This window comes from Capsicum annuum, chromosome 11 (genome assembly GCF_002878395.1).
Source record: "Capsicum annuum cultivar UCD-10X-F1 chromosome 11, UCD10Xv1.1, whole genome shotgun sequence".
NCBI lineage: Eukaryota > Viridiplantae > Streptophyta > Magnoliopsida > Solanales > Solanaceae > Capsicum > Capsicum annuum.
In genome coordinates this window covers 182,717,017-182,739,692 of record NC_061121.1, presented here as the reverse complement: position 1 = coordinate 182,739,692, position 22,676 = coordinate 182,717,017, and the positions used below count along the sequence as shown (strand labels likewise).

At 36.8% G+C, this 22,676-nt stretch overlaps 1 protein-coding gene across 20 annotated transcripts; it reads right to left on the bottom strand.

Annotated features, from left to right (window-relative positions):
• Positions 1-13,261: 13,261 nt before the first annotated feature.
• LOC107847704 (CBL-interacting serine/threonine-protein kinase 3) lies at positions 13,262-22,645 on the bottom strand. 20 transcript variants are annotated; one of them, XR_007046944.1, is made up of 18 exons: positions 22,437-22,592; positions 21,658-21,750; positions 20,399-20,631; positions 20,110-20,172; positions 18,773-18,844; positions 18,441-18,548; positions 18,249-18,329; positions 17,434-17,487; positions 17,133-17,258; positions 16,958-17,047; positions 16,731-16,853; positions 16,513-16,620; positions 15,227-15,340; positions 15,083-15,139; positions 14,877-14,951; positions 14,562-14,603; positions 13,723-13,790; positions 13,262-13,473 (listed from the first exon to the last, which is right to left on the bottom strand). XR_007046944.1 is itself a non-coding variant. In XM_047399131.1 (17 exons), exons 3-17 carry the CDS (start codon positions 20,570-20,572, stop codon positions 13,446-13,448), a joined length of 1,341 nt encoding a protein of 446 aa, XP_047255087.1. In that variant the 5' UTR covers positions 20,573-20,631; positions 21,596-21,750; positions 22,437-22,592; the 3' UTR covers positions 13,262-13,445. The 20 variants fall into 20 exon arrangements, 18 of the variants coding, with proteins under 18 accessions (XP_047255087.1, XP_047255084.1, XP_047255088.1 ...); XR_007046945.1 differs by having other exon boundaries at positions 14,562-14,597; XM_047399131.1 differs by lacking the exon at positions 14,562-14,603 and having other exon boundaries at positions 21,596-21,750.
• Positions 22,646-22,676: the final 31 nt, after the last annotated feature.

The window sequence follows — 22,676 nt, the reverse complement described above, 5'->3', positions numbered from 1 at the left end:
ATCTACAACTAAGTTAGTGCAGCGTGAATAGCTTTGGGCTATTGTTATGCTTACTTACTGGCGGGATAGAGTAGGTGCCATCATGACTCATAGATTGGGTCATGAAAAATTTCTACTTGAGCCTAGTTTCCTTATTGATAAAAGAGAAAGTGTCTTGTAGAGTCCTATAGATCATAATGATGACATCCATTTCTTATTTTGGGAGGCTATAAGACATTCTTAGGAGTTCTTTACTTATTTCTCTCATTTTGTGCTACGTGTTTGAGTTGATTTATAAGGCATTTCTTTGGTTTCACTCTTTCAAAGATGGCTAGGACACGTGCTATCACTATACAAGATGAGGGTTCCAACACTAAGTCTGGGGATTCAGTTACTGTTTTTGTATGATCCAAGTTCATGGAAAGTCTCGAGATGTGTCTCTAGTTAGGGACCAGGATAGGGGGCCTTCACCATACCCTATTCCCACTCCTAAGCTAGAGATTCTTGTACCCTATCCAGAGATAGTCCAGGGACCGGCGTATGCTCCACCGTGATTTATTTCTTATTTTGTGCTCAGGGATGCTTTGGTTTAGATTTTAGGGTTGGTTGGTGGTGCACTGTCTGATGGTAAACAGTCTATAAATAAGGGTGGTACTGAGGAGGGGGTACAACCTATAGCTTCACTCCTAGAGTTGATGTCCCTCCTATGCTGGCAATTGCTCAGCCGATGGTTATAGTAGCTGTTGTACTAACTCTAGCAGGCCGTGAGATGAATCCTGAGGTGTTGGAAAGAACTCAAAAATATTCCAAGTCTCCAGCTGATGCAATAAATCTAGTGCAACCGCTAAAGAGGCCCTTTGGCACTTTAGAAGAGGTCTCTTTAGTGGCCCTTCGGGCACTTTCGCGACTCTAACCAAATCGGCAAGTGTCGCTTTAGCGGTTAGTTGGCCGCTAAAGCTCTAGTCAATTTAGTGCCAACTGATTACATTAAAAGCCTGCCATGTCATCAAGGTACCACCTTAGCGGTCATACAGGGGCTTTAGTGCCTACTGCTAATATGGCCCTCCACTTAAGTGACATCTGCATACCTTGGAAGGGTATAAATACCTCACTTGTCCTAATTGTCATCATTCTTCAACCGCTCTATAGAATATTAAACCCTAAATTATTCTTGGGAGAATCAATAGTAGGTGATTATTGAGTTTTAGTATTATTAATTTGCGTGATTCTTCATCAAATTTGTGGTAAGATTCCATTATTTCGTGGTTGATCCTTTTAAACTTTTGATAAAATCCCCCAAAACTTGGTGGCTTGATTATCGCACCATTAAAGCTCAAAATTCACCCATTTTTAAGGTAAGGGTTCCTTGAGCATAGAGGGATAATGGGTTGGTTTCGAAAGTGCATTTCTGCAAATGAGCCCCCATGGGATTTTTATGGGATTTTGAATCCAAAGCATAATAGTGCAATATGGGTATCATTGTTCTCATATTAATTATTAAATTATGGTTTTGATAGTATGGCACTTTGCAAAAGCTTCTCAAAAACAAAAATTGGTAGGTTAGCGGATCCTTCCAGCTTTTCTTTATTATCTAGGTAGACTAGATTCGCCCTCTTTATAGATTGAGCTATTTCGTTGTATTATTACGATAATATACTAGATATGTTATGGGTTTAATTGTTGGAGATATGATTGATAATATGTGGGTTAGTTAAATTGGTTAGGCTACCTTGTAACCATAATTGTAGGCGTAATTAACTTAGTTACTTAAATTATAGGATAAATTGCTATCTTAGGGATTACTTAACATCTAGAAATGAATTTAGATACATTAGTTGTAATTACCATTCAGGTCATTTTCTTTATTTCTGCTTATTTTCACTGTTTGAGCTTTCCTATAGCTACCCAAGTCATTTATGTATTGTTGGGACTAACAGTTCAGTTATCAGGCAGTTCATTTGGTTTTTAGAGCCAATTCCCTATTTGGAAGTCTTCGCTTGTTCGAAATAGAAATCGGGTGAAAACTCCAGTCTTAACGATTTCTATGCTATTTTTAACTATTCCAACTAATCCAAAATGTCAATTTTAGGCTAAGTTGACTTTTGGTCTGGGTTCTGGGGAACCTAGTCTCATTTTGAGCTATGGGTTGAAAGTTAAAGAAAATGGCAATAGGCGTGGGACCCACTTTTCATTGAAATAACCTCGGATTGAAATTTTGACTATGCCATTGAGTTTGGAACGTCGAATTTGATGGGGTAGCATAGTCCAATTGCATACAAAGGATTCTAGATGAATCTCGAGGGGTTGGCAGAGACTTGGAAATTTTCAAGTCTCAGCTGGTGCTGGTGCTGGTGCTGGTGCTGGTGCTGGTGCTGGTGCTGGTGCTGGTGCTGGTGCACTCTGTTCACAAGCTAATGCTCACGTATAGTATCTAGCAGACACCAGGGAGTGTTGCGTAAGCGACATTTGAAATTGTGTAAGTGATTTCCTTTGGTAGCTTTGCAAATACCGCATATGCAATATTGATGTCGCGTAAGCGACTTCTGCCCCTTTGACTAGGTATTGCGTATGTGATCAGCAGGTCGCGAATACGATACTCGTATCCTTAGGAAGGTCATAAATACACCTGTTATCCCGTTTTTTACCATTTCTCAACTATCCCAAGATATTTAAACCCAAAAATTTAGGAGAGCTTAGAAATAACATTCGTGGGTGATTTTAGGAGCTTGGATAAGATTAATTACTCAATTCTCCTTCAAATTTGAGGTAAGATTTCTTTATTTTCATGGTTGATTTTCCCCTTTCTACCTTAAATCTCTAAAATCTTGGTGACTTGATTCTAGACCAATATAGCTCAGATTTCATGCAACTTTGAGGGTAAATACTTCTAAAGCATAGGGATGCGTTCGAATGGTGTCGAAAATGCGATTTCTATAAACAAACCTCACATGGGATTTTTGCATAATTTTGGACCCAAAGCACAATTGTGTAATATGGGTATCATTGTTCTCATTTTGATGCATAGATTGTGATTTTGATAGCGCGACACCTTGCGAAAGCTTCTCGGAAGAGAAAATCAATGGTTTAGCCGATTCTTTGAGATTTCTTAGGCATCTAGGTAGGCTAGGTTTTTCACCCTTCATATATTAATCTATTTCATAGTATGTTTATGATAATTTGGATGGGTTTTAGGTGTTGGCGATACGATTGACAATACTTGGGTTAGTTGGACCATTTAGGCTATCCAAAAAAAGTGATTTAGGGGTAGTTTGCTTAGTTGCTTAGGTCCTTAATAGAATCTATATATTAGGGATAATTAATCCTTGGTTAACATAAAAAAGTGGATCTAGATACCTTAGCCTAGTCTGGGGAGAGTTTACCTTATCATGGATTTCAGGGATTAGAAGTGGGCCTCTCCTTCGTCCCGCCTTAGGTCACAACTTTAGATAGTTCTGGTAGACATTACACGCTCGTTATATATTTTGAAATTCTTATTATGAGTATTGATGACTCTAAAAACTTAATGATCATGATAGTTTAATATTAGGAGTTGATTCTAATTACGGTAAAACCTAATAGTTATGATATTGATGGTACATGTACCAATTTGAGTCCGACTATTGATTTTGATATTTATGATATATATATTATTTTAGTTTGACTATTGATTTGTAGTTATGATCACATTTTCTTTATGTTATTATTTTAGTTTATTTATTTAATTGTGCTGCTTCACACCATACTTTATCAATGCAACCCAAAACACCTAGTTGCAAAAGTGAGATCCTCCATCGCTTATGATTATCCAGGGGCCCCCAAAGAGTGAGAAAATGTTCTTCTTCAAGAATGCAGCCACCTTTTTTCCTTCATTATCAGCTAAAGCAACGGCCTCAACCCACTTGGACACATAGTCCACGGCTACTAAGATGTACTTATTGCCATAAGAGCTTACAAATGGTCCCATAAAGTCAATGACCTAGACATCAAATAATTCCACCTCCATCATCTTTGTCATTGGAATTTCATGATATTTGGAAATTGAACCTTGCCTTTGGCATTAATCGCATTTCTTCGCAAAATAATAAGCATCCTTATAAAGCGTCGGCCAATAATAACCACTTTGCAAAACCTTTTGCACAGTGTGATCGCCTGCATGATGTCCCCTAACTGGGGAAGCATGGCAAGCTTCCAAAATGCTTTGTATGTCAATTTCTAGGATGCACCTTCTAATGATGTTGTCTGCACAGCATCTGAACAAGTAAGGTTCATCCCAGAAATATCTAGTAGCAACATGGGGAAACTTCTTTCTCTAATGGAATGACAAGTTCTCCGAAATAATGTCATTAAAAACAAAGTTAGAGAGATCAGCATACCAAGGCACCAATTCAAGAGCAGCAGCTAATATTTGCTCGTTCAAAAAAGAATCATCAATATGTATCTTCTCCATAGTGGACTGATTGTTCTCTAATCTGGATAGGTGATCTATAACCTAATTTCCACATTCCTTTCGATCTTTGACTTCAAAGTCAAATTCTACAGCAACAATACCCATCTGATGAGCCTCCGTTTGGCGTCTTTCTTCGCCATCAAATATCTTAATAAAGTATGGTTGGTGTAGACAACTACCTTGGTCCCCAACAGATAAGCTCGAAACTTCTCAAATGCATAAACCACTACTAGAAATTCTTGTTCTATGACCGTGCAATTTTTGTGTGCCCCATTTAACGCCTGGCTAGCGTAATAGATGGGATTTAATAACTTCTCCTTCTTCTGGCCAAAGTCTACCCCAAGCGCCACCCCACTCACATCGTACATTATTTTGAATGGCGTAGACCATTTCGGAGAAATAATAATAGGTGCAGCAATCAACTTCTCCTTAAGGCAATGAAATGTCTTCATACAATCATCATCAAACAAGAACTTGGTCTCCTTTTCTAATAATTTACGAAGTGGATTTACAATTTTGAAAAATTCCTTTATGAACCTTTGGTAGAATGCTGCATGGACCAGAAAATAACGAACTCCTTTCACCAAAATAGAAGGAGGTAGTTTTTCAATAACTTCTACTTTTGCTCTGTCAACTTCAACCCCTTTTTCCAAAATTTCATGTCCCAACACTATGCCTTCACCATGAAGTGGCATTTTTTCTAGTTCAGAACAAGAATTGAATTCCTTACACTACTGCAGTGCTCTGCTTAAATTTACCAAGCATAGTTCGAATGAATCACCTACCACTGATAGGTCATCCATGAACACTTTCAAAGTGTCCTCAACCATATCTGAAAAAATTGACATCATGCACCTTTGGAAAGTAGCCAGTGCATTGCATAATCCAAAAGGAATTTGCTTAAATATTAACGTTCCATAAAGTCATATGAATGTAGTTTTCTCTTGATGTTCAGGGGCAAACGAGATCTGATTGTATCCTGAGTAACCATCGAGGAAACAGTACCAACCCCTTCCTACCAATCGATCAAGCATTTGATCCATGAAGGGCATTGGGAAATGATCTTTCAGCATCCATGAATTCAGCTTCTTGTAGTCCATGCAGACTCACCACCCAGTGACTGACCTAAGTGGAATCAATTCATTCTTCTCATTTGCAATAACGGTTATGCCTCCTTTCTTAGGCACGCACTGCACGGGACTCACCTACCTATTGTTAAATATTGGGTACACTACCCCAACGTCAAACCACTTTATGATCTTTTTTTCACCACTTCTTTCATTGGTGGGTTCAACCTCCATTGATGCTCAATCGTAGGCGTACATTATTCTTCCAGTTGGATCTTATATATGCAAATACCTGATGGAATACCAATAATATCTGCCATAGTCCACCCAATATCCCTTTTGTATCACCTCAACATAGAAATAAAAGCCTCAACTTGATTCTCTACCAAATCTGTTGCAATAATAAATGGTAAAGTGTTTTCATCACCTAGAAACACATACCGCAAATGGCCTGGCAGCTCCTTCAATTTCAACACCGGTGGTTTTTCAATAGACGGCTTGGTAGGTGGTGTTGGACGATTCTTTAAATCCAGATCCAGCTTTTGGGGGGCATATGAATACGATCCCATTCCGGTTAATGCACACATTGTCTTGTCATACTCATCGATTCTATCACTATCAAAGTTTGTCAACACTGCGGCTAATATCTCCACAAAAAACCTTTCCTCAATGGGTACTTCTTGCTCGTCTTTATAGAATACATCAATAATTGAGAAAACACTCATCTCCTGTTGCTATTTCATTGATTGACAAACATCAAAATTGGCCTCTTCGTCATTGAGCCTGAATTTCAACTCATTGGACTACAAGGCGATTAATACACTCTCGGTTGCTAAGAACGGTCTATCCAAGATTATGGGTACTTTGAAATCCATCTCACAATCCAAAATTACAAAATCCATTGGGAATATAAAGCTGGCCACTTTAACAAGGATATCATAAAGAATCTCCACCGGTATTTTCACTGATCTATCGGCCATTAGGAGCCACATATTAGAGGGTATAGGATCTCCCAAACCCAACTGTTTAAAAACCGTTAGCGGCATGAGGCTTATCTTGCCCCAAGATCACAAAGGGCCTTCGCGAAGTTGAGCAATCTGATGGTATAAGGAACAGTGAATGCTCCCGGAACTGCCTTTTTATACACTAATGATCTTGTAGCAATAGCGCTACAATGTAGATTTTTCACTGGTTCATAGATCATAGTTCTCTTCTTTATCACAAGGTCTTTCATAAACTTAGCATAACCTGGCATCTGCTCTAGTGCATCTACTAAAGGCACATTTATTATCAATTGCTTCAACATGGCCATGAATTTGCTAAATTTGGTCTCATCCACCTTCTTATGCAGCCTGTGTGGAAATAGAGAAGGTAGTTTTTGTACTCTTGTAGCAACCATCTCTCCTTCCTTTCCTTTGTCTTTCTCCAAATAATTAGCTTGCTTCTGTTTAGATGGATCTTCTGCTTTTTTCATTTTTTCAGACTCCACTAGATGTTCTTCATCTACTTCCGCTTTTAACTCAATTACATCATCTGAAATAGGTGTGCTCACATAAGGACCAGGTAACATTTTACCACTTCTAGTGGTAATAGCCATGCATGAGTTATCATTTCTCGAATTTTGCACAGTATCACTTGGCAATGGTCCACTCTTCCTTTGATTAAACATTGTCAGCAATTGATTCATCTGTTGCTCCAATTGCTTAATAGATGTAGATGTGAGTCAACTAGTTGACTCATGGATGACAAATCACTTTTCATCTCCCTTACTCCAGCATCAGTTGACTCTACCCCTTTCAACAATTTGGCCATCATGTCCTCCATCGACTTCTTATCGAAACTAGTTGTTGTATTGTCATGACTCCCAGGTGGTACATATAATCTACTCCTATCATTTTTATTCTTCTAGCTACTTTGGTCATGACCTCTATAACCAGCTTTGTCATAGTAATTCCAACCATAATTTCCTTGGCTATTGCCTTGGAAAACCCCCTGATTCTAGTAGTTTGCCTCCTCCTTAGAATCGGATTCAGCTCCCCTACTTTATGACCCCACAGCTTTTACCTTTTCTGTCTTCCCTGATAGAAGGTGCTTTGTGAGAAAATCCATCTGGGTCTTCATATAAGTCACATCTTGATCACATTCTTTTTCTCTCCTGCGTTGTTCAGACGATATCCCACTAGAATAAGTATTATTTGCTACCTCAGAATCCCTGGTATGCCAAGCTCTACTTTTTTTAGCCATCCTCTCTAGCATCTCCGCAGCCTTAATAAAAGAAAGCTCCATGGATGTTCTTCCTACAACATTATCTACAGTTGGACTTGTAATAGAGTTCAAAGCCCTATAGAATATTTCCATAAAATGCTCATCAGTCAGCTTATGATTTGGGCATTGTGTCAACTTCTTTTTTAATATTACCCGTGTCTCATGAAGAGTTTCATTCGGTAGATGCGTGAAGTTACTAATCTCATCCCTCAACTGTAATATTCTGGAAGGCGAAAAAAACCTTTCTAGGAAAGTTTCTTTTAGTTGCCTCCAGTTTGTTATAGAATCGGGTGCAAACTCATTTAACTACAGAGTTGTCTCCCCAGATAAAGACAACGCGAATAGCCTCAAATGGATTGCATTCTGCACCACTCCAGGATTATCAATGGACTTGTATATATTTATAAAGTTTACCATATGCATATTCGGATCATCCCTTGGAAGTCCACCAAACAGCCCCTTGAGATTTATCAACTCTATTATAGTGCTTGTGATGTTAAACTTCACTCCTGGTGCTAATGGTGGTTTAATAATATCTCCTATAGCATCTGCTCCATCCAAATCAGCATCATCATCGTCATCAAGATCAAACTACATAGCAGGTTGGCGGTTTACTCTACCTTTAGCTAGCCGATTTTGATTCACTGGTGCAGCTACATTCTCTGTGCATCTCCTGTTCACAGGATCAATCAAGTCATCATCCCCTAGGTCATCATCATCTGCATTAGCCACACGACCTGGGTTGTCTGCATTTTTTTATTGAGTTGTGCATTAGCCAAAGCGGCTAATCTTTCAGCTTTTTGTTGTTCAGCCATATTCCCAATTCACTACGGTTCCAAGTTGAAAGGTAATAATAGCCTTCCTGACCTTCTTGTTTATGGCATACACAACTAAGAGCCTGTAATGATCAAAAACAATAAATAAAAGTAAAATTAGGAAACTTGACCAAAGCTCAATTAATGCTCATGTACTTAACTGACAATCGTATTCCCCAGTAACGGCGTCAAAATTTGATATGCCAAAATTACGACTCTTTTTAAAGAGTGTAAGCAGTCATTGTCAAATATATAACCCAACTAGGTTGGGTTCGAATCCCACAGGGAATATGGTGTTAACTACATCGCATGATTATTAACAGACTATTGATCAAAGGTTTTCGGAAATAAAAGGGGGTTATGTTATTAACAAATATTATTGAGAGTATCACTTAGTGTTTAAGCTAAAGAGTATTTTTCAAAATGAAATCAATGAGATTAGTTAAACTAGGATTATGATCACCAAGGTGTTGATGTAATAAGGGTTGTGAGTCATTTCAAATCCCTATTTGGCAAGTCCAAATGCAAGATTAATTGAGCAATAAAGTCCATTTAATTATTTCTCAACCCTAAAAGATGACTACACTTAAATTCTTTCGAACTTAAAAGTGATAATGATTATTAAATTAAATCCTCAAGGAGGTTGATCCTGTTATGGCATCAACCCACAAATCAAAGGTTAAAGCCCTTAATTTTCTTGTAAATCTTCTTTTTTCCCAACACCAACTCTTTTAGTCAAATAAGTGATGTTTATAGCCACACCATTCGAGTTTGCAACCAGGAAGAATCATTAATTTGAAGAGAAGGTTATGCAATTGATCTTGTCTATGGAATTTGATTACTCTCACAACCCTAGCAATGGATCACACCAAGGCTAGGTTATGGGAGTTTTAGCCACACATAATGTAAGAAAAGAAATCCATTGTAAATTTCATAAGCAATTTAGAATTACTTACAAAGATACAAGAGATTATTCCAAATCTTAGATGATGGTGAATAAAATGAAAACCCCAAAGCAATAATCTTGTTTTCTCAGAGAAATATCAGTTACAAAATGTTTTAAGAGCTGAAAGCTGCCTAGTATAACCCTAAGTTGGGTATTTATAGGCTCCCAGAAGATGGGAATTTAAAATTCAAAACGCAGGCTGCCGCATTACAATTGACGGCCAAAGTGACGGTCTGTCATGAGCTTGACGGCCCGTTACTTGGTCCTTCACTGGGACTCAAAGCTCTATGTTATCTATTTAAGAGTAACGGCCAAAGTGACGGTCCGTCGCAAGATTGACGGCCTGCCATTCAGTCCATCACTTGGACTCTGGTTTTTCTTTATTCTACTTAAGTCTGAAGAACAGAGTAACGGCTCGTCGCTAGCCTGACAGTTCGTCACTTGGATCCTTGGTGATTCTTATTCTGTTTAAGGCCGACGGATAAAGTGACGGTCCGTCGCAAGGTTGATGGCCCGTCAGTTAGTCCGTCACATGCATGTATTTCCTGGTTTTCCAAGTTATTCCTTCTTCCAAGTCATTTTCCTGAGAACAAGTAAAACCTAGCATTAAATGCTTCAATGGTTGCTTAAAAACGTACAATTATCTCTTATAAAAGGTGCAAAATATTTTGTCAGATGCCGGAACATTAGTTATAAGACTCGTGGGGAGTCTTTACCACTCGCCACCTCAAGTCGTTACCAGGGCAGCAACTCAGGCAAAAGTTACTGGATACCCTATGATTTGGGTCCTACGACCCTTTAAGACACCTTACGACTCGTAGGAAAAGTCGTAGACAAGATAGTGAGTTCAAAACTCCAAAGGTTTTTCATGGCCAAAAATTCGAGGTATTACAATTATGTATAAGGGGAGAATGCAAAGGAGGAAGAACTAGAAGTGAAAAAATTTCACTCTGAATGGGAGTTGGGATAGACATTAGGTTTTAAACAGTATTTCAGAGGAGATAACCCATCACATTATGGAGCTCATAAAGCCCAATGGAGGTAAACATATAAATGATAGGCATTGGTGGATGGGAAATTCAAAAGGCTCCTTTACAGTTAAGTCTACATGGAGCATTATTATCCAAGGGGAGAAGAATCCGAGAGGATATGAACTATTACGAGAAAAAGGGATACCATTTAAAATCAATTTCTTTATTTGGAGAGTTTGGTTAAGAAGAATAGCCACAAATGATAATTTAGGGAGGATAAAGATCAATATAGTGTTAAGATGTTATTATTGTGATACCGATGCTATTATTGTGATACCAATGCTGAGAAGACTATGAATCATCTTTTTTCTAACAGCTCTCATGGCATTAAGCTTTGGAAGCAATTTGTTATTTTTGCGGGAATCCATATTGACAACATGCATCTACATGAGGTGATTATATCATGGTGAAGGCAACCAGGACCCCCTAAGCTGGAAATAATTTATAGAGCAATACCAATAGTTTTTATGTGGACTCTATCGAAAAGAAGGAACCACAAAAACATGGAAGGGTGATTAGCTTCTATGTTATGGTAATGCAAATTCAGAACATAGTACCACAGATGGTGAGGATGTTGTATCCCTGAACAAAGGATTTCGCCGGAGACTATCCAACAATGGTGACCAAACTCACAACCTATATACCCAAGTTATATTACCACAGTGTAGCATGGAGACCATCAGGGGAGGGAACTAGTACGTGTAATACAAAAGCAAGTTGGGGTAACCTTGGTGAAGTTCTTATGTTTCTGCTTGAGAGACTATAGAGGTGGCCTTATTTATTCTCGGGCAAAAAACCATTGGGATAGTATCAAATATGAAAGCAAAATCTATGCTACCCTAGAGGCTTTAAGGCTTTGTAGAGAGAAGAGGATGCATAGTGTCAAGTTGGAAGTAGAATCTTTTAAGTATGACCAATTTTTTTGCGAGGAATATGGAAGATACATTGGGAGCTAACTAAGAAAGTAGAGGAAATTATAAGCATCTGCAGCTGCTAAATAGACAAGTTACACATATTTTTAAAGAGGTGAATAATCTGGCAGATTCTTTCGCTAATCAGGCATTCACACATCACATTATACAAGAATTTTACACTTTTCATGACCTTTCTATAGTCAGTAGAAAGATCCTGAATTCGGGAAAATCTCAAACTCCTAATCTAAGAGTGAGAACACTAAAGATCAGGCCACAATGTTAGTCAACACAACCATACCATATATTCACATTCATCGCAAAAGAAAAGAAACACAGAAGCTCAAAGAGTAGTAGTTCAGACGCTTAAGATTATACACAACCTTAACGTCTTCATCTAGGCATACTTCATTGCGAATAGATATATCATCAGAAATAGAGAAGCACAAAAACATGGAGGATGAAAAAGCGAAACTGCCTTGATACTGCAAAGCAGATAGAAAGAGATTCCACATTGCTAGCAATGGAGTCAAATTAAAGAAAACCCAGAGAAGGGGAGCATGGAACTGGTGGTTCCGACGATAATACGCACGCAATATCTTCCGACGATGAAAAAGAGACAAGGTGGAAGTGTGACGTTTACTCCTTTTGAAAATTATCGATACGTTTTGTTGTATATAAGGGGTCGTTTGGTAGAGGGTATAAGAATAATACAAAATATGGTGTATTAGTAATGCTTGTATTAGTAATGATTTGTGTTAGTTATGCTTGTATTTTTCTTATGCAATGTTTGGTTTGATGTATTAAAAAAAACATGAATCACATAATTTTTAAATTTATTTTTTTTTTACATAATACCCTCAATATATATGTTGGAGAGGATGCGGAAAATTTTTTGAGGGGTAATAGGGTCTTCAACCATGTTAATGCATGCATTAGATCCATTGCATTACTAAAGCCATGAATTTTGAGGTATTAATAATACACACCCCAATACACAATAGAGTGTATAACTAACATTAGTTATACATAGGGTAAAAAGGTATACCAAACAAGGTACTACTAATACACATTAAACTAATATATGCATTATCATTTCAATACACTCTACCAAACGACCCCTAAGTGTTTTGCTTTTGGGTCGGGTCTGTTTTTGGACCTAGACCCCTTTGTTTATTCTTTCTTTTGGTCATTGGCCCTTTTGTTGGATTCCATTTGATTATTAATAAAATTCGATCACCAGACCTAAAATTTTAATTAAAAAAAACACTGGTTCATAGCCAACTTAGTAAGCAAACCGGTCTTTTAAATGTTCATTATCACACGTTAATGCTCGAGGGGAGGGGGATCTAGGAGGGGGCGAGGGTATTCACCCGTATCTCCTCGGTAAAAAATTATACAATATATATAAAGTATTTTTTTTATTTTTAGTATATATATATGTATTGATCTTGAATTCCATGAACAGAATAATAAAGGTTGACTCATTGATTTATGGGGTTCAAAATTCATTTTGAGATTTCAAGATCAAATCTAACGCATTGCATCTTTTATTTTTGAACCCTATTAGCGAAAATGCTAGATTTGCCACTTTTATATAGCTACGCTGTAATTGACAATATTCTGCCTATATTTTGAATTATACTCGGGCTTTCCTTGGTTATTCTAACTAAAATATTTGGAATAATTATCACTTTGCACCAAAAAGTTGCCTTGTTTGAGTAAAGTGCACTTGATTAATCCTAAAGGAAAAAGCCGTTCTAAGCAATAAGCAAGATTATCAGAGTGGTCAACAGGGAATAATGAAAAAAAATATTTTTCATAGAAGCATTTCTTTGTGGAGGGAGCTGATAATATGTAAAAATAATGAAAAGTATGCTAGTGTTGATAGAAACTGCAAATGGGGCAACGAAAACGATAATTCTCCTTGAGCGGATATTTTTTTTCTTCTTTTTCTTGAGGGGGCTGAAAAGCGATGTATTTTTCATCTTTTTCTTGAGGGAGCTGAAAAGCTGTATACACATTTGTCATAAGCGTATGCCAGTTATACAAAATGCAAATAAAATAGCAACAAAAGTCCTACTCATGACATGATGAAACAGGAAGCCATTAGGAGAAAAAAGTCCCACTACACAGAACGGACCAATTTTTTTTTGAAAAAAAAAAAAAGAACAAAAACAAAGAAAGAAGTTGCAAAGCTTATTTTACACAAGTTGTAGCACCAGTAGCTAATGCAATGCAGTTCATGGTAGTTATACTACCTATTCTGCATGTCCTCTTCAGTTTTCCACACTACATCCTCTAGGCTAGTTGAAAGATTCTTGTAGAACTGCATCAAGGATGTACAACAAAATGATTAAGCATGAGATCGTTCAGGATTAGTTATTAGCTGGAAGATGTCACAAAAACTAAATAGGATTTAAAAAATCGACGAGGTGCTAATGCATTTCCGGTATGTAAAAACACACCAAAAACCTATCCGTTTTGGAAATTATAAGTAGAAAATAAGTATACAGATTCTAATGACACAAGCATGATCTTTATTTAACTGCAATGTATATTATTAACCTGTTATGTATATGAAGTTCAAATAAATTAAACTTTTATGTATATGAAGTTTAAATACATTAAATGTTCTTTATATATATTTCGTGTATGATTTTTCTTATACTAGGCAGTGATATTTTAGCTTTCTTCTGATGAAATTCATCACATATTTGTGATATGCTCAACATCCATTATTCTATCATTTGCCTTTAAATAGTTCCTCCATCCCCTCCTACTTTCCCGTGGTTCATGACTCGTTTCTCTCTCTTATTAGTTGGGGCGGGGGTTAACTCTCCTTTTATCTGGAGCTGTCCAAGACTCATGATGAATTGTCTCTTCGATACGAGGCACAAGTTTTAATTCCAATTATAGCCACACGGAGGGTTGTTAACTCTCCCTTTATCTGGAGCTGTCCAAGACTCATGGTGAACTGTCTCTTTGATACACAAGGCACAGGTTTTAATTCCAATTATAGCCACAAAAAAGTAATATTGTCTATTATGACATGAATGTTACAAGATGATATCAGGAAACAAACGCTGAGGAAGCCTACCAAATGTATCACCATTCCAAGGCTTTAAAGTGGACCCTGTAACTAAGAGATCAAACCATCAGTGTTTAGGGACAAATAATGACACTCATTTCCAAGTAGAGTGGCTTTTCTCCCTAATCTTAAAACATGCACACAACCTCTTAGTTCTTTGTTGCTATCTTATGTCAAATGGTAACTTCAGGATTATGTTGCAAATTTACGAGCAATTAGTTTGTGATTGTGCAAGGCTATGGTCTATCAAAACCTACTAATAGTGAGCTACACATTTCAGCTTGTCATTTAGATAACTTTTCGGCAGTTAAATGAATGTGGTACCTTGTGGAATTCCAAAGTATCTCCTTTTGCCTTTCGCACTTCAACCATATGAAGAGAAGGGGCAACTTGAAATACCTAAATTTAAGACCAAACAGTGTTTAGAATATGATGATAAAAGATTTAAATTCCGAAATACTGATGGGAATCCTCAAAACAGAATGCAAAGGGCGATACGCACTGAACAACTATACACACATTGAACATACCTCAGTGGCAACATTAAGGTTCCCTTTTCTTCCAGCTTTAACATTTTCAAGTCTCATCTGAAGTAAAAGAGTAGAACGCCAATAAATTTACGTTATTAGGAATCTACATGCCAATTGAAATGCATGCTTGAAATTCATCACCACCTTGTAGTTCTTTTTATGAACATCAAAACCGAGGGGCTTCGCAGCTTCTTCAATCTTACTGATTATTTCATTGGCTGAACATTTAGATGTGAACCTTGTTTCTCTCTTAAATTCCTGTGAATGATGGAATCAAAACATCTGTCAATGGAGTATGATTAAAGTAATACACACATCATCAATGTTTCCGACAATGTGGAATACCAATTACTAAGTAATTGTTATCGTCCTCTACTGAAAAATCACTAATTTGGAAACAATTATCCTTCCGATTTCCCAACATATTGTGCATAGTTGAACACTCGCGCAAGTAAAACAAAAACACCACCTCTGAAACAAAAAGATATACATAGTCGTAACCAGAGTTTTTTAAGAATAGTGTTTGAAAATATTATTGTATTGAGATGGTAGCATGAAAAAGTGGAACTTACTCTTGGCAAGATGTCAAATCAAGTGAGAATACCAATTACTATTGAGATTATCAATTACTATTGAGATTATAGTATACACACATCACCGATGTTTCCGACAAGGTAGAATACCAATTAATATTGATTTGATTTGTTGGAGGGAGAAAAGACCATTCAGGAAAAGAGATCAAGCTTTTTGAGTAAATAAAGAAAGGTCAGTTTTACTCAGACAGGACTAAAATGAACGTAGGAATTCATTTTTCTGTAATTATTAGTCCTTCTAAGGTTTTTCTGCTTTTAATTAGTGTATTTGCATTCTCGCTCGTATGGAATAACTTAGCTGCAAATCAAAAACTGAGATTCCTGAATAATAATTTACAAAAATTTTGCAGCATAGATAATGAAATTCAACACAGAGAAAGAAATGGAAGTTAGTTTGTGTATGCATGCAATATTGCTGCAGCGTCTTGATGCATCTACCGCTTATTCAACCGTTAAAGTTGATGAATTTAGCATTAGATCGACTCAGGACATCCAGGCTCATGTCCGCCAGAAGTTCTCTATTATTTTATGTAAATGCAAAGAAGCAAGTTTTACTACAAATAATAGATTCATTACTTCTTTCCCATTGTTAAGTTATGGGGTCTGATATTAGAGTAGGCTGTAGCAGGTTTGACAATGAACAAAGCGTTATCCAACGCTTACCAAGTAACCGTAAGTTTTTTGACATTCTCATGAACTTCATTAAAGCGTGTCCTACTGAGAAAATATAACTACACACGACGTAGTACCAGGCACAAACACCACTTAAAATCAACCAGCAGTTCCACAACATGCAAGAAAAGTAACAGATAAAAATGGAAGGTCATGGTCGGTAACCTGTTCATCGAAGAGATTCCCAAGGTTGAGTCCTTTTGACATTGAAATCAACTCGAATGCATTCATGGGAGTTGGCTGCTCTTCCTTTTTCTCTGTAACATGATGTTCCTGTTGTTGTGTCAAAGAAAAGGGAATCATGTGAGGATGATTTTATACAACACTCAATTCTTTCCTCTGAATTGAAGATTCTAATTAGTGTTAATAATTAGAGTGCTCACTTCAGAATCCTTGAAGACAGCTTCGACATCATCCAGGTTCACATCTTCTTTCTCATTAAAAACAGGATATTTATAATCTTTCTTGAACCACTCATCCTCCAGAATTTCTGCAATGGTGATACGCTGTATAGGAAACGCCGGTAATAATAAAATAATAGAAAAAGATGTCTTGTATTTAGCTGCAAGCTAAAATCCCGAAATTGTATTCAGAAATCCAGTATGCTTACTGTCATAGGGTTTGGATCCAAGATGCGAGTAATTAACTTCATTGCGCCAAAAGACATCCATGGTGGACAACTAAATTCAGCAGCAGAGATCTGCACAGACCATGATAGACATCATGAAACTAATAGGAAAAACAAAAGCAGATTGATTCCATAATGAATTTGGAAGAATGCTCACTTTTTTGTACAGGTTCATAAGATTAGAGTCATCAAAAGGCAAGTAACCTGCAAGCAGTACAAAGAGTATGACTCCACATGACCACAGATCCGCCGTTGTACCGTCATATCCATGGTCATTGAGTACCTAAAAGAAAGGAATCTCATGTTTAAGACCAAGAGAAAAAAGAAAAATAGGGTGCAGAGCGGGAGCTTTAATGCACTGGGCTGCCCTTCTTTTTAGGGTGTGCACATGACAGAGACCTTTTTTTCTTTGCGAGAAGTGAACAAAGAGAGAGTTATTGAAACCAATTTCATTATACCTCAGGAGCAACATAGTTGGGAGTTCCGCATGTGGTGTGGAGTAAGCCATCATCCTGGAAATTTGCGCTAAAATAAGAATTATATCTGATTCCAAAAAGAAAGGTTGACTATCACCTAAGTGAAAGAAATATATTGCAGTACTACTGCTGCTGCTTGAATCTAGAATGAGTTCTCACCTAAGTGAAAGAAATATATTGCAGTACTACTACTGCTGCTTGAATCTAGAATGAGTTCTCTAGATAAAACGGAAAAAGGAAGTCCATTGTCAAATAATTTGCAGACGGTTAAAGCAAATAACTAATCAGCAGTCAATCACAAATAAATGACATTGTCCCAGGCCCCACTCATCGTTGTTTCCACAAAGCTTACCAAATTGGAATACAGTACATTCAGAACATAAATATTCTAATAATAAAATCGAATCAATCCCAAATGATGTTTACACAAGCTAATAGAAAGAAGAAGCACAAATGGATTTCTGTAAAAATTATGCTGGCCTGTTTCTACTGTGACAGTTCCTCGATTTGCATTTAAAAAAATCCTCTCACTTGTTTTTCTCTGATATGGGGCTCTCCATAGAGATCTGTGGCTTCAGTCAGGAGGAGGGAGAAGGAGTCATCACCACCACATTTCTCAAACAAGAATATGTACTCAAGGAAATCAATAAAGGACGTTAAGACATAAGACACAATCTACTAGTAGGTTACACAATTAAAGATTCATTGCATTAATTTTGACAAACCACAAAGCAAAAGTCTTATCAAAGATTGGAAACATATGATAAGAGATTGAGAACATAAGATCAGACAGTTACCCTGACTTGCTGGGACAGAGCACTCAATCCAAAATCAGAAACCTTGAGGTTTCCAGAAGCATCCAACAGTAAATTCTCAGGCTGCTTCATGAAAGCATACCAAAATAAAGGTAAGGCTACAAAGCCTGGAGCTTTAAGGAAAAATAGAACAGAAATAACAACTAAAAGGCAGCTAAAAGAGCACTGCCCCACCTTTAAATCTCTATGGTAGACTCCCCTGCTATGACAATAATCAACAGCGTTAATAAGCTGCTGAAAATATTTCCTTGCTTCTTTTTCATGCATTCGTCCATGATTTACCTGTATGCCAATAAAACAGCTAACATCTTAATGACATGATAAGTCATCTGAAAAACAAAAAATTAAGTGCCAAATAGGTTCGCATAGCTTTGCTGCTTCGGAAGGACACATGAAACCTTATTTTGCAATGAGTCAGATACAAGCTCGTGCTTCTTTGGTCAAATTCTTTATCTCCTAAGGTAGGGGAACCGAAAAATTTACAAGAAAGAAAGAATCATCCTTACAATTTTGTCAAAGAGCTCTCCACCTGTAACGAACTCCAGAACAATGAATATCTTTGTCTTGCTAGCCAACACCTGCGGACAGATGAGAAGAACATGGATTCAAAAGTGTAGCATATGAACCCCAGCCGTCACCATAATCCGGAATCACATCTTCTCAATAGTAGGTTATTGCAAATATAAGACTTTTGCACTACAAGCAGCCTAGTTAAAATTCCAACATATAAAATATTCAACACATAAGCTGTTCGCCAACAGATTTAATGTACTAGGCAAGAATTTGGTATATGACATCCCAAAAGGTTTTTAGCAAGATTTCGAACATTTAGCAGGAGTGAAAAGTACATGTTACTTTCCCCAAATTGGGAATTCGCAATTCCATAAATTTTAACTTAAGCATTTCTAGTTCTCTGATTTTTCAAGAGTTTGAAGGTGCATCTTGTACAGAGTTTTAACTCTCAAAAATTTGGAAAGTACCATGAGTAGATCAAGAAGATTAACTAACTACTCCAGTATATTAGCCAATTCCACTGCAGTATATGGATACCAGCAAAAAATCTGCATGTCAATATAGGGTTATGTTAAAAGGTCAGAATCTGCCTTATCTCTCACCAACTTCAGTGGTTAAATGCTGATGTACCACTGGAATTTATATGACAGGACTAGATCTATAAAATATACAATTGAACAAGTAATAAGCAGAACAACTATGAGTAATATACAAAGCAAGGAATCATCAAAATACATCAAAAGCTTAAGATTGGGACTAAAATCTAGCATAAGCATAAATGGTTGTTCAATAAGATAGGCACAGCAAAGCTCAGCTACAGAATACATTTAATCTTTGAGCCAAAAAACTTCAATCTGCTCAATTTGAATAGGGCACATGAAAAACTGAATGAGACCGCATTGATTCTAGCTACTGGTACTAACAAATCAATTAGTTGAGTCTGTACAATAGACTTTGTCTTGTCCTAAAGTAAGTAATAAATTCTCTTCAGAATGCTTAAGATTTTATTTATTGCTGCGCGGTGGTCATCAAGTGAATTTAGAGACATCTTTCTGAAAGATTGTTGAGGTGAAGATTTGAAGTGAGATTTTCAATGCATAATTTCTAGAACGGAGACACGTAGTGGCAACATCTGATGCATAACCAAATGCAAATCAATGGGTTGCTTACTCTTTAACCTAGAGGTTAGAAGTTCGTATATCAGCGTTGTATGATCCGTATACACATCCAAATGATCAAAAAGGCATACAGAAAAACCACAATCACTAGCTCATACATAGGCACAAACAACACACAAGTACATACACATTGACATAGAGAGAAGACAAACCTCATATAACTGAACGACATGTGGATGTCTGATTAACTTCATTGTTGCTATCTCCCGCTTTAGCTGTCAATTTATGAACAATATAAGAAGTTATCATCTCACGAAAAAACATTCAAGAAACTTTAAACTGTACGAGAATAAGTAATGCATAACTCAACAACCATGTAAGCTGTGAAGAGACATTATTCCACAACTTTTCTGCAATCTATGTTACCAGAATAATTACCAGACAATAGAAAAGATATGAAAGTTCCAGAAAGCATAGTGAATGGATATTTTGATTATTGACCTGCTCAGCCATTTTGTGCTTAAGGACCTTATCCTTATCAAGAATCTTGATCGCTACAGGTTCTCCTGTCTCTGAATTCCTTGCAAACTTAACTTTAGCAAATGTTCCCTCACCAATTGTCCTTCCGATTTCATATTTACCAACTCTGCGCTTGATTTTTGCCTGATTCATCATTGAGATACTAGCAGAATCCTATAAAAAGTGCAGTTGTAATCCTTCTTAAGAGCTTTTTACTGCACAATGATTAAAACTTCTGTAAGACATCTGAGTTCCTAACATAAGAAGACTAGTCTTTACGTTCATTCCGGGCACCCACAAAGATCTAAGACCAATTACAAAAATAAGATAAAATTGATATTCCAATACAACTTGACAAACTGCACCATAAAAAGACACCCCAGCTTGCAAATTGCCAATGGAATGAGTGAAGGATTTTATTCCAAATGGAAATTTCCATCATAATCACTTTCTCCACCACCAACAACAGCAGCATACCCAGTGTAATCCCACAGTGGAGTTTGGGGAGGGTAGTGTGAACGCAGACCTTACTCCTACCTTTGGAGAAGAGAGGTTGTTTCTGATAGACTCTTGGCTCAAGTAAAAGCAGTTCAGGAAAAAGAAAACAATGGGAGTGAAGATGCCAAGACAAAATGCTAAGAAAGCATGACAAAGCATACTAAAAGAGAAGCAATCACTACAACAAAATAATAGATAGCCAAAGTGCAAGAAACACTAAATATTAACACACCCAAGGGTGTGACCTAGTGGTCAATGAAGTGGATGAGGTTCAAATTCCAACTTAGCCTAGGTGATATTTTTCCATCTATCCTAGCCTCAACAGAATTAGTCTAGGTGCACGAAAGCTGGCAGTTATCTAAAAAAGAAGCACTAAATAGTAAGAGAAATGGAATAACATAAAAAAAGTTAGTTTATTTAGTTGAGTTATTTGTTTAAGGAGGAGGGAGAATCAAGGCACATCATCATTTAATTAAAGAGGTAGCACTAAATAGTAAGAGAAATGGAATAACAAAAAAAAGGTTAGTTTATTTAGTTGTGTTATTTGTTTAAGGAGGAGGAGGGAGAATCAAGGCACATCATCATTTAATTAAAGAGGCCAATTATAATAGCATCTACATTTGAAGAAAATGATTAAACTAGGTGTGAATGAATTAAAAACAAAGAAATGTTGAATCTGACCAAAAGACATTTGTATCGGTGTGCGTGCCCGTGAAAGAGAGCGAGGGAGAGAGATCCACTACCTAAACCTTATTGCGGCTAAATGAGCAACAGATCCCAGCAAAATGCAGCTAGTTAAACTATAGCTTAACTTGTAGCATCACTTCGGGAACTATCTATTCCACAAACAAATGCAAACAGGATAAGCTAATTGTCTATAGGGAAAAAAAAAAAAAAAAAAAAAGACAAAACAAACTTCAAACCAAAATCAGCATTAAAATATAAACTTTCTTGATTTAAAAGAGGAGGAGGGAGAGAGAGAGAGGGAGAGAGAGGGAGAGAAGCTCCACAAAGGGGCCAAATTTGAAGTCCAATTAAACAAATAGAAACAACACAAATGACCCTGAGAACCAACAAATAGAAAAAGGATAGATAGCCTCAAAAAGAAGGAAAGATCTCAAACTAATGGGATTCAGAATCCCAAATTCACTGTTTCAAGAAAAACCCAAAAAGGCAAATTCCTAATTAAAGCAAATTCCCCCACATACATACATGGCATATTCGAATATACCCAACAAATTCCAAAAGGCAAGAAAGAGAAAGAGAAAGAAAAGGAAAGAAAATACATACTTTGAGTTGAAATTGAAAATGGGATGTTGGACTAGAAAAGAGAGAAAGATGAAGAAGGAAAAGGAAAGTATCTTGTTGGGCAAAAAAACAAAAAGATTTGATTACAGCAACTTATAACAATTATCAGAACATTTGGAACTAAAATATATTGAAATCTTGAAATTCAATGTAGCTGTAATTCTAACATTCGCCCCAACAAAGATAGTAAAAATAATATATGAAATTGGTTTACCTCTTCCAATGGAATCTGAAGGTGGTCTTTTCGTACCACAACCACACAACAATACGGAAGTTGGTTGTAGTAATTGGAGTGTTCCTTTGGACAAAAATGGAAATGAAACTTGCCCCTTATAATAACGTGGAAATGATATCTTGTGGCTATTTGTAAATTAAATTTAAAATAAATTTTCCCAGATTTTTACTTAAGTAGTAAGTACTATTTTATCAAAAAGATACTATAATAAAAATAAAT

Coding starts and splice junctions, on each gene's coding strand:
- LOC107847704 (XM_047399131.1), bottom strand. CDS start 20,572: ATGATGAATCAGGCAAAAATCAAGCGCAGAGTTGGTAAATATGAAATC. Junction 17,048..17,132: donor TTATGAACCTGTACAAAAAA/GTGAGCATTCTT, acceptor TGGTCTGTGCAG/ATCTCTGCTGCTGAATTTAG. Junction 16,854..16,957: donor TGGATCCAAACCCTATGACA/GTAAGCATACTG, acceptor TTTCCTATACAG/CGTATCACCATTGCAGAAAT.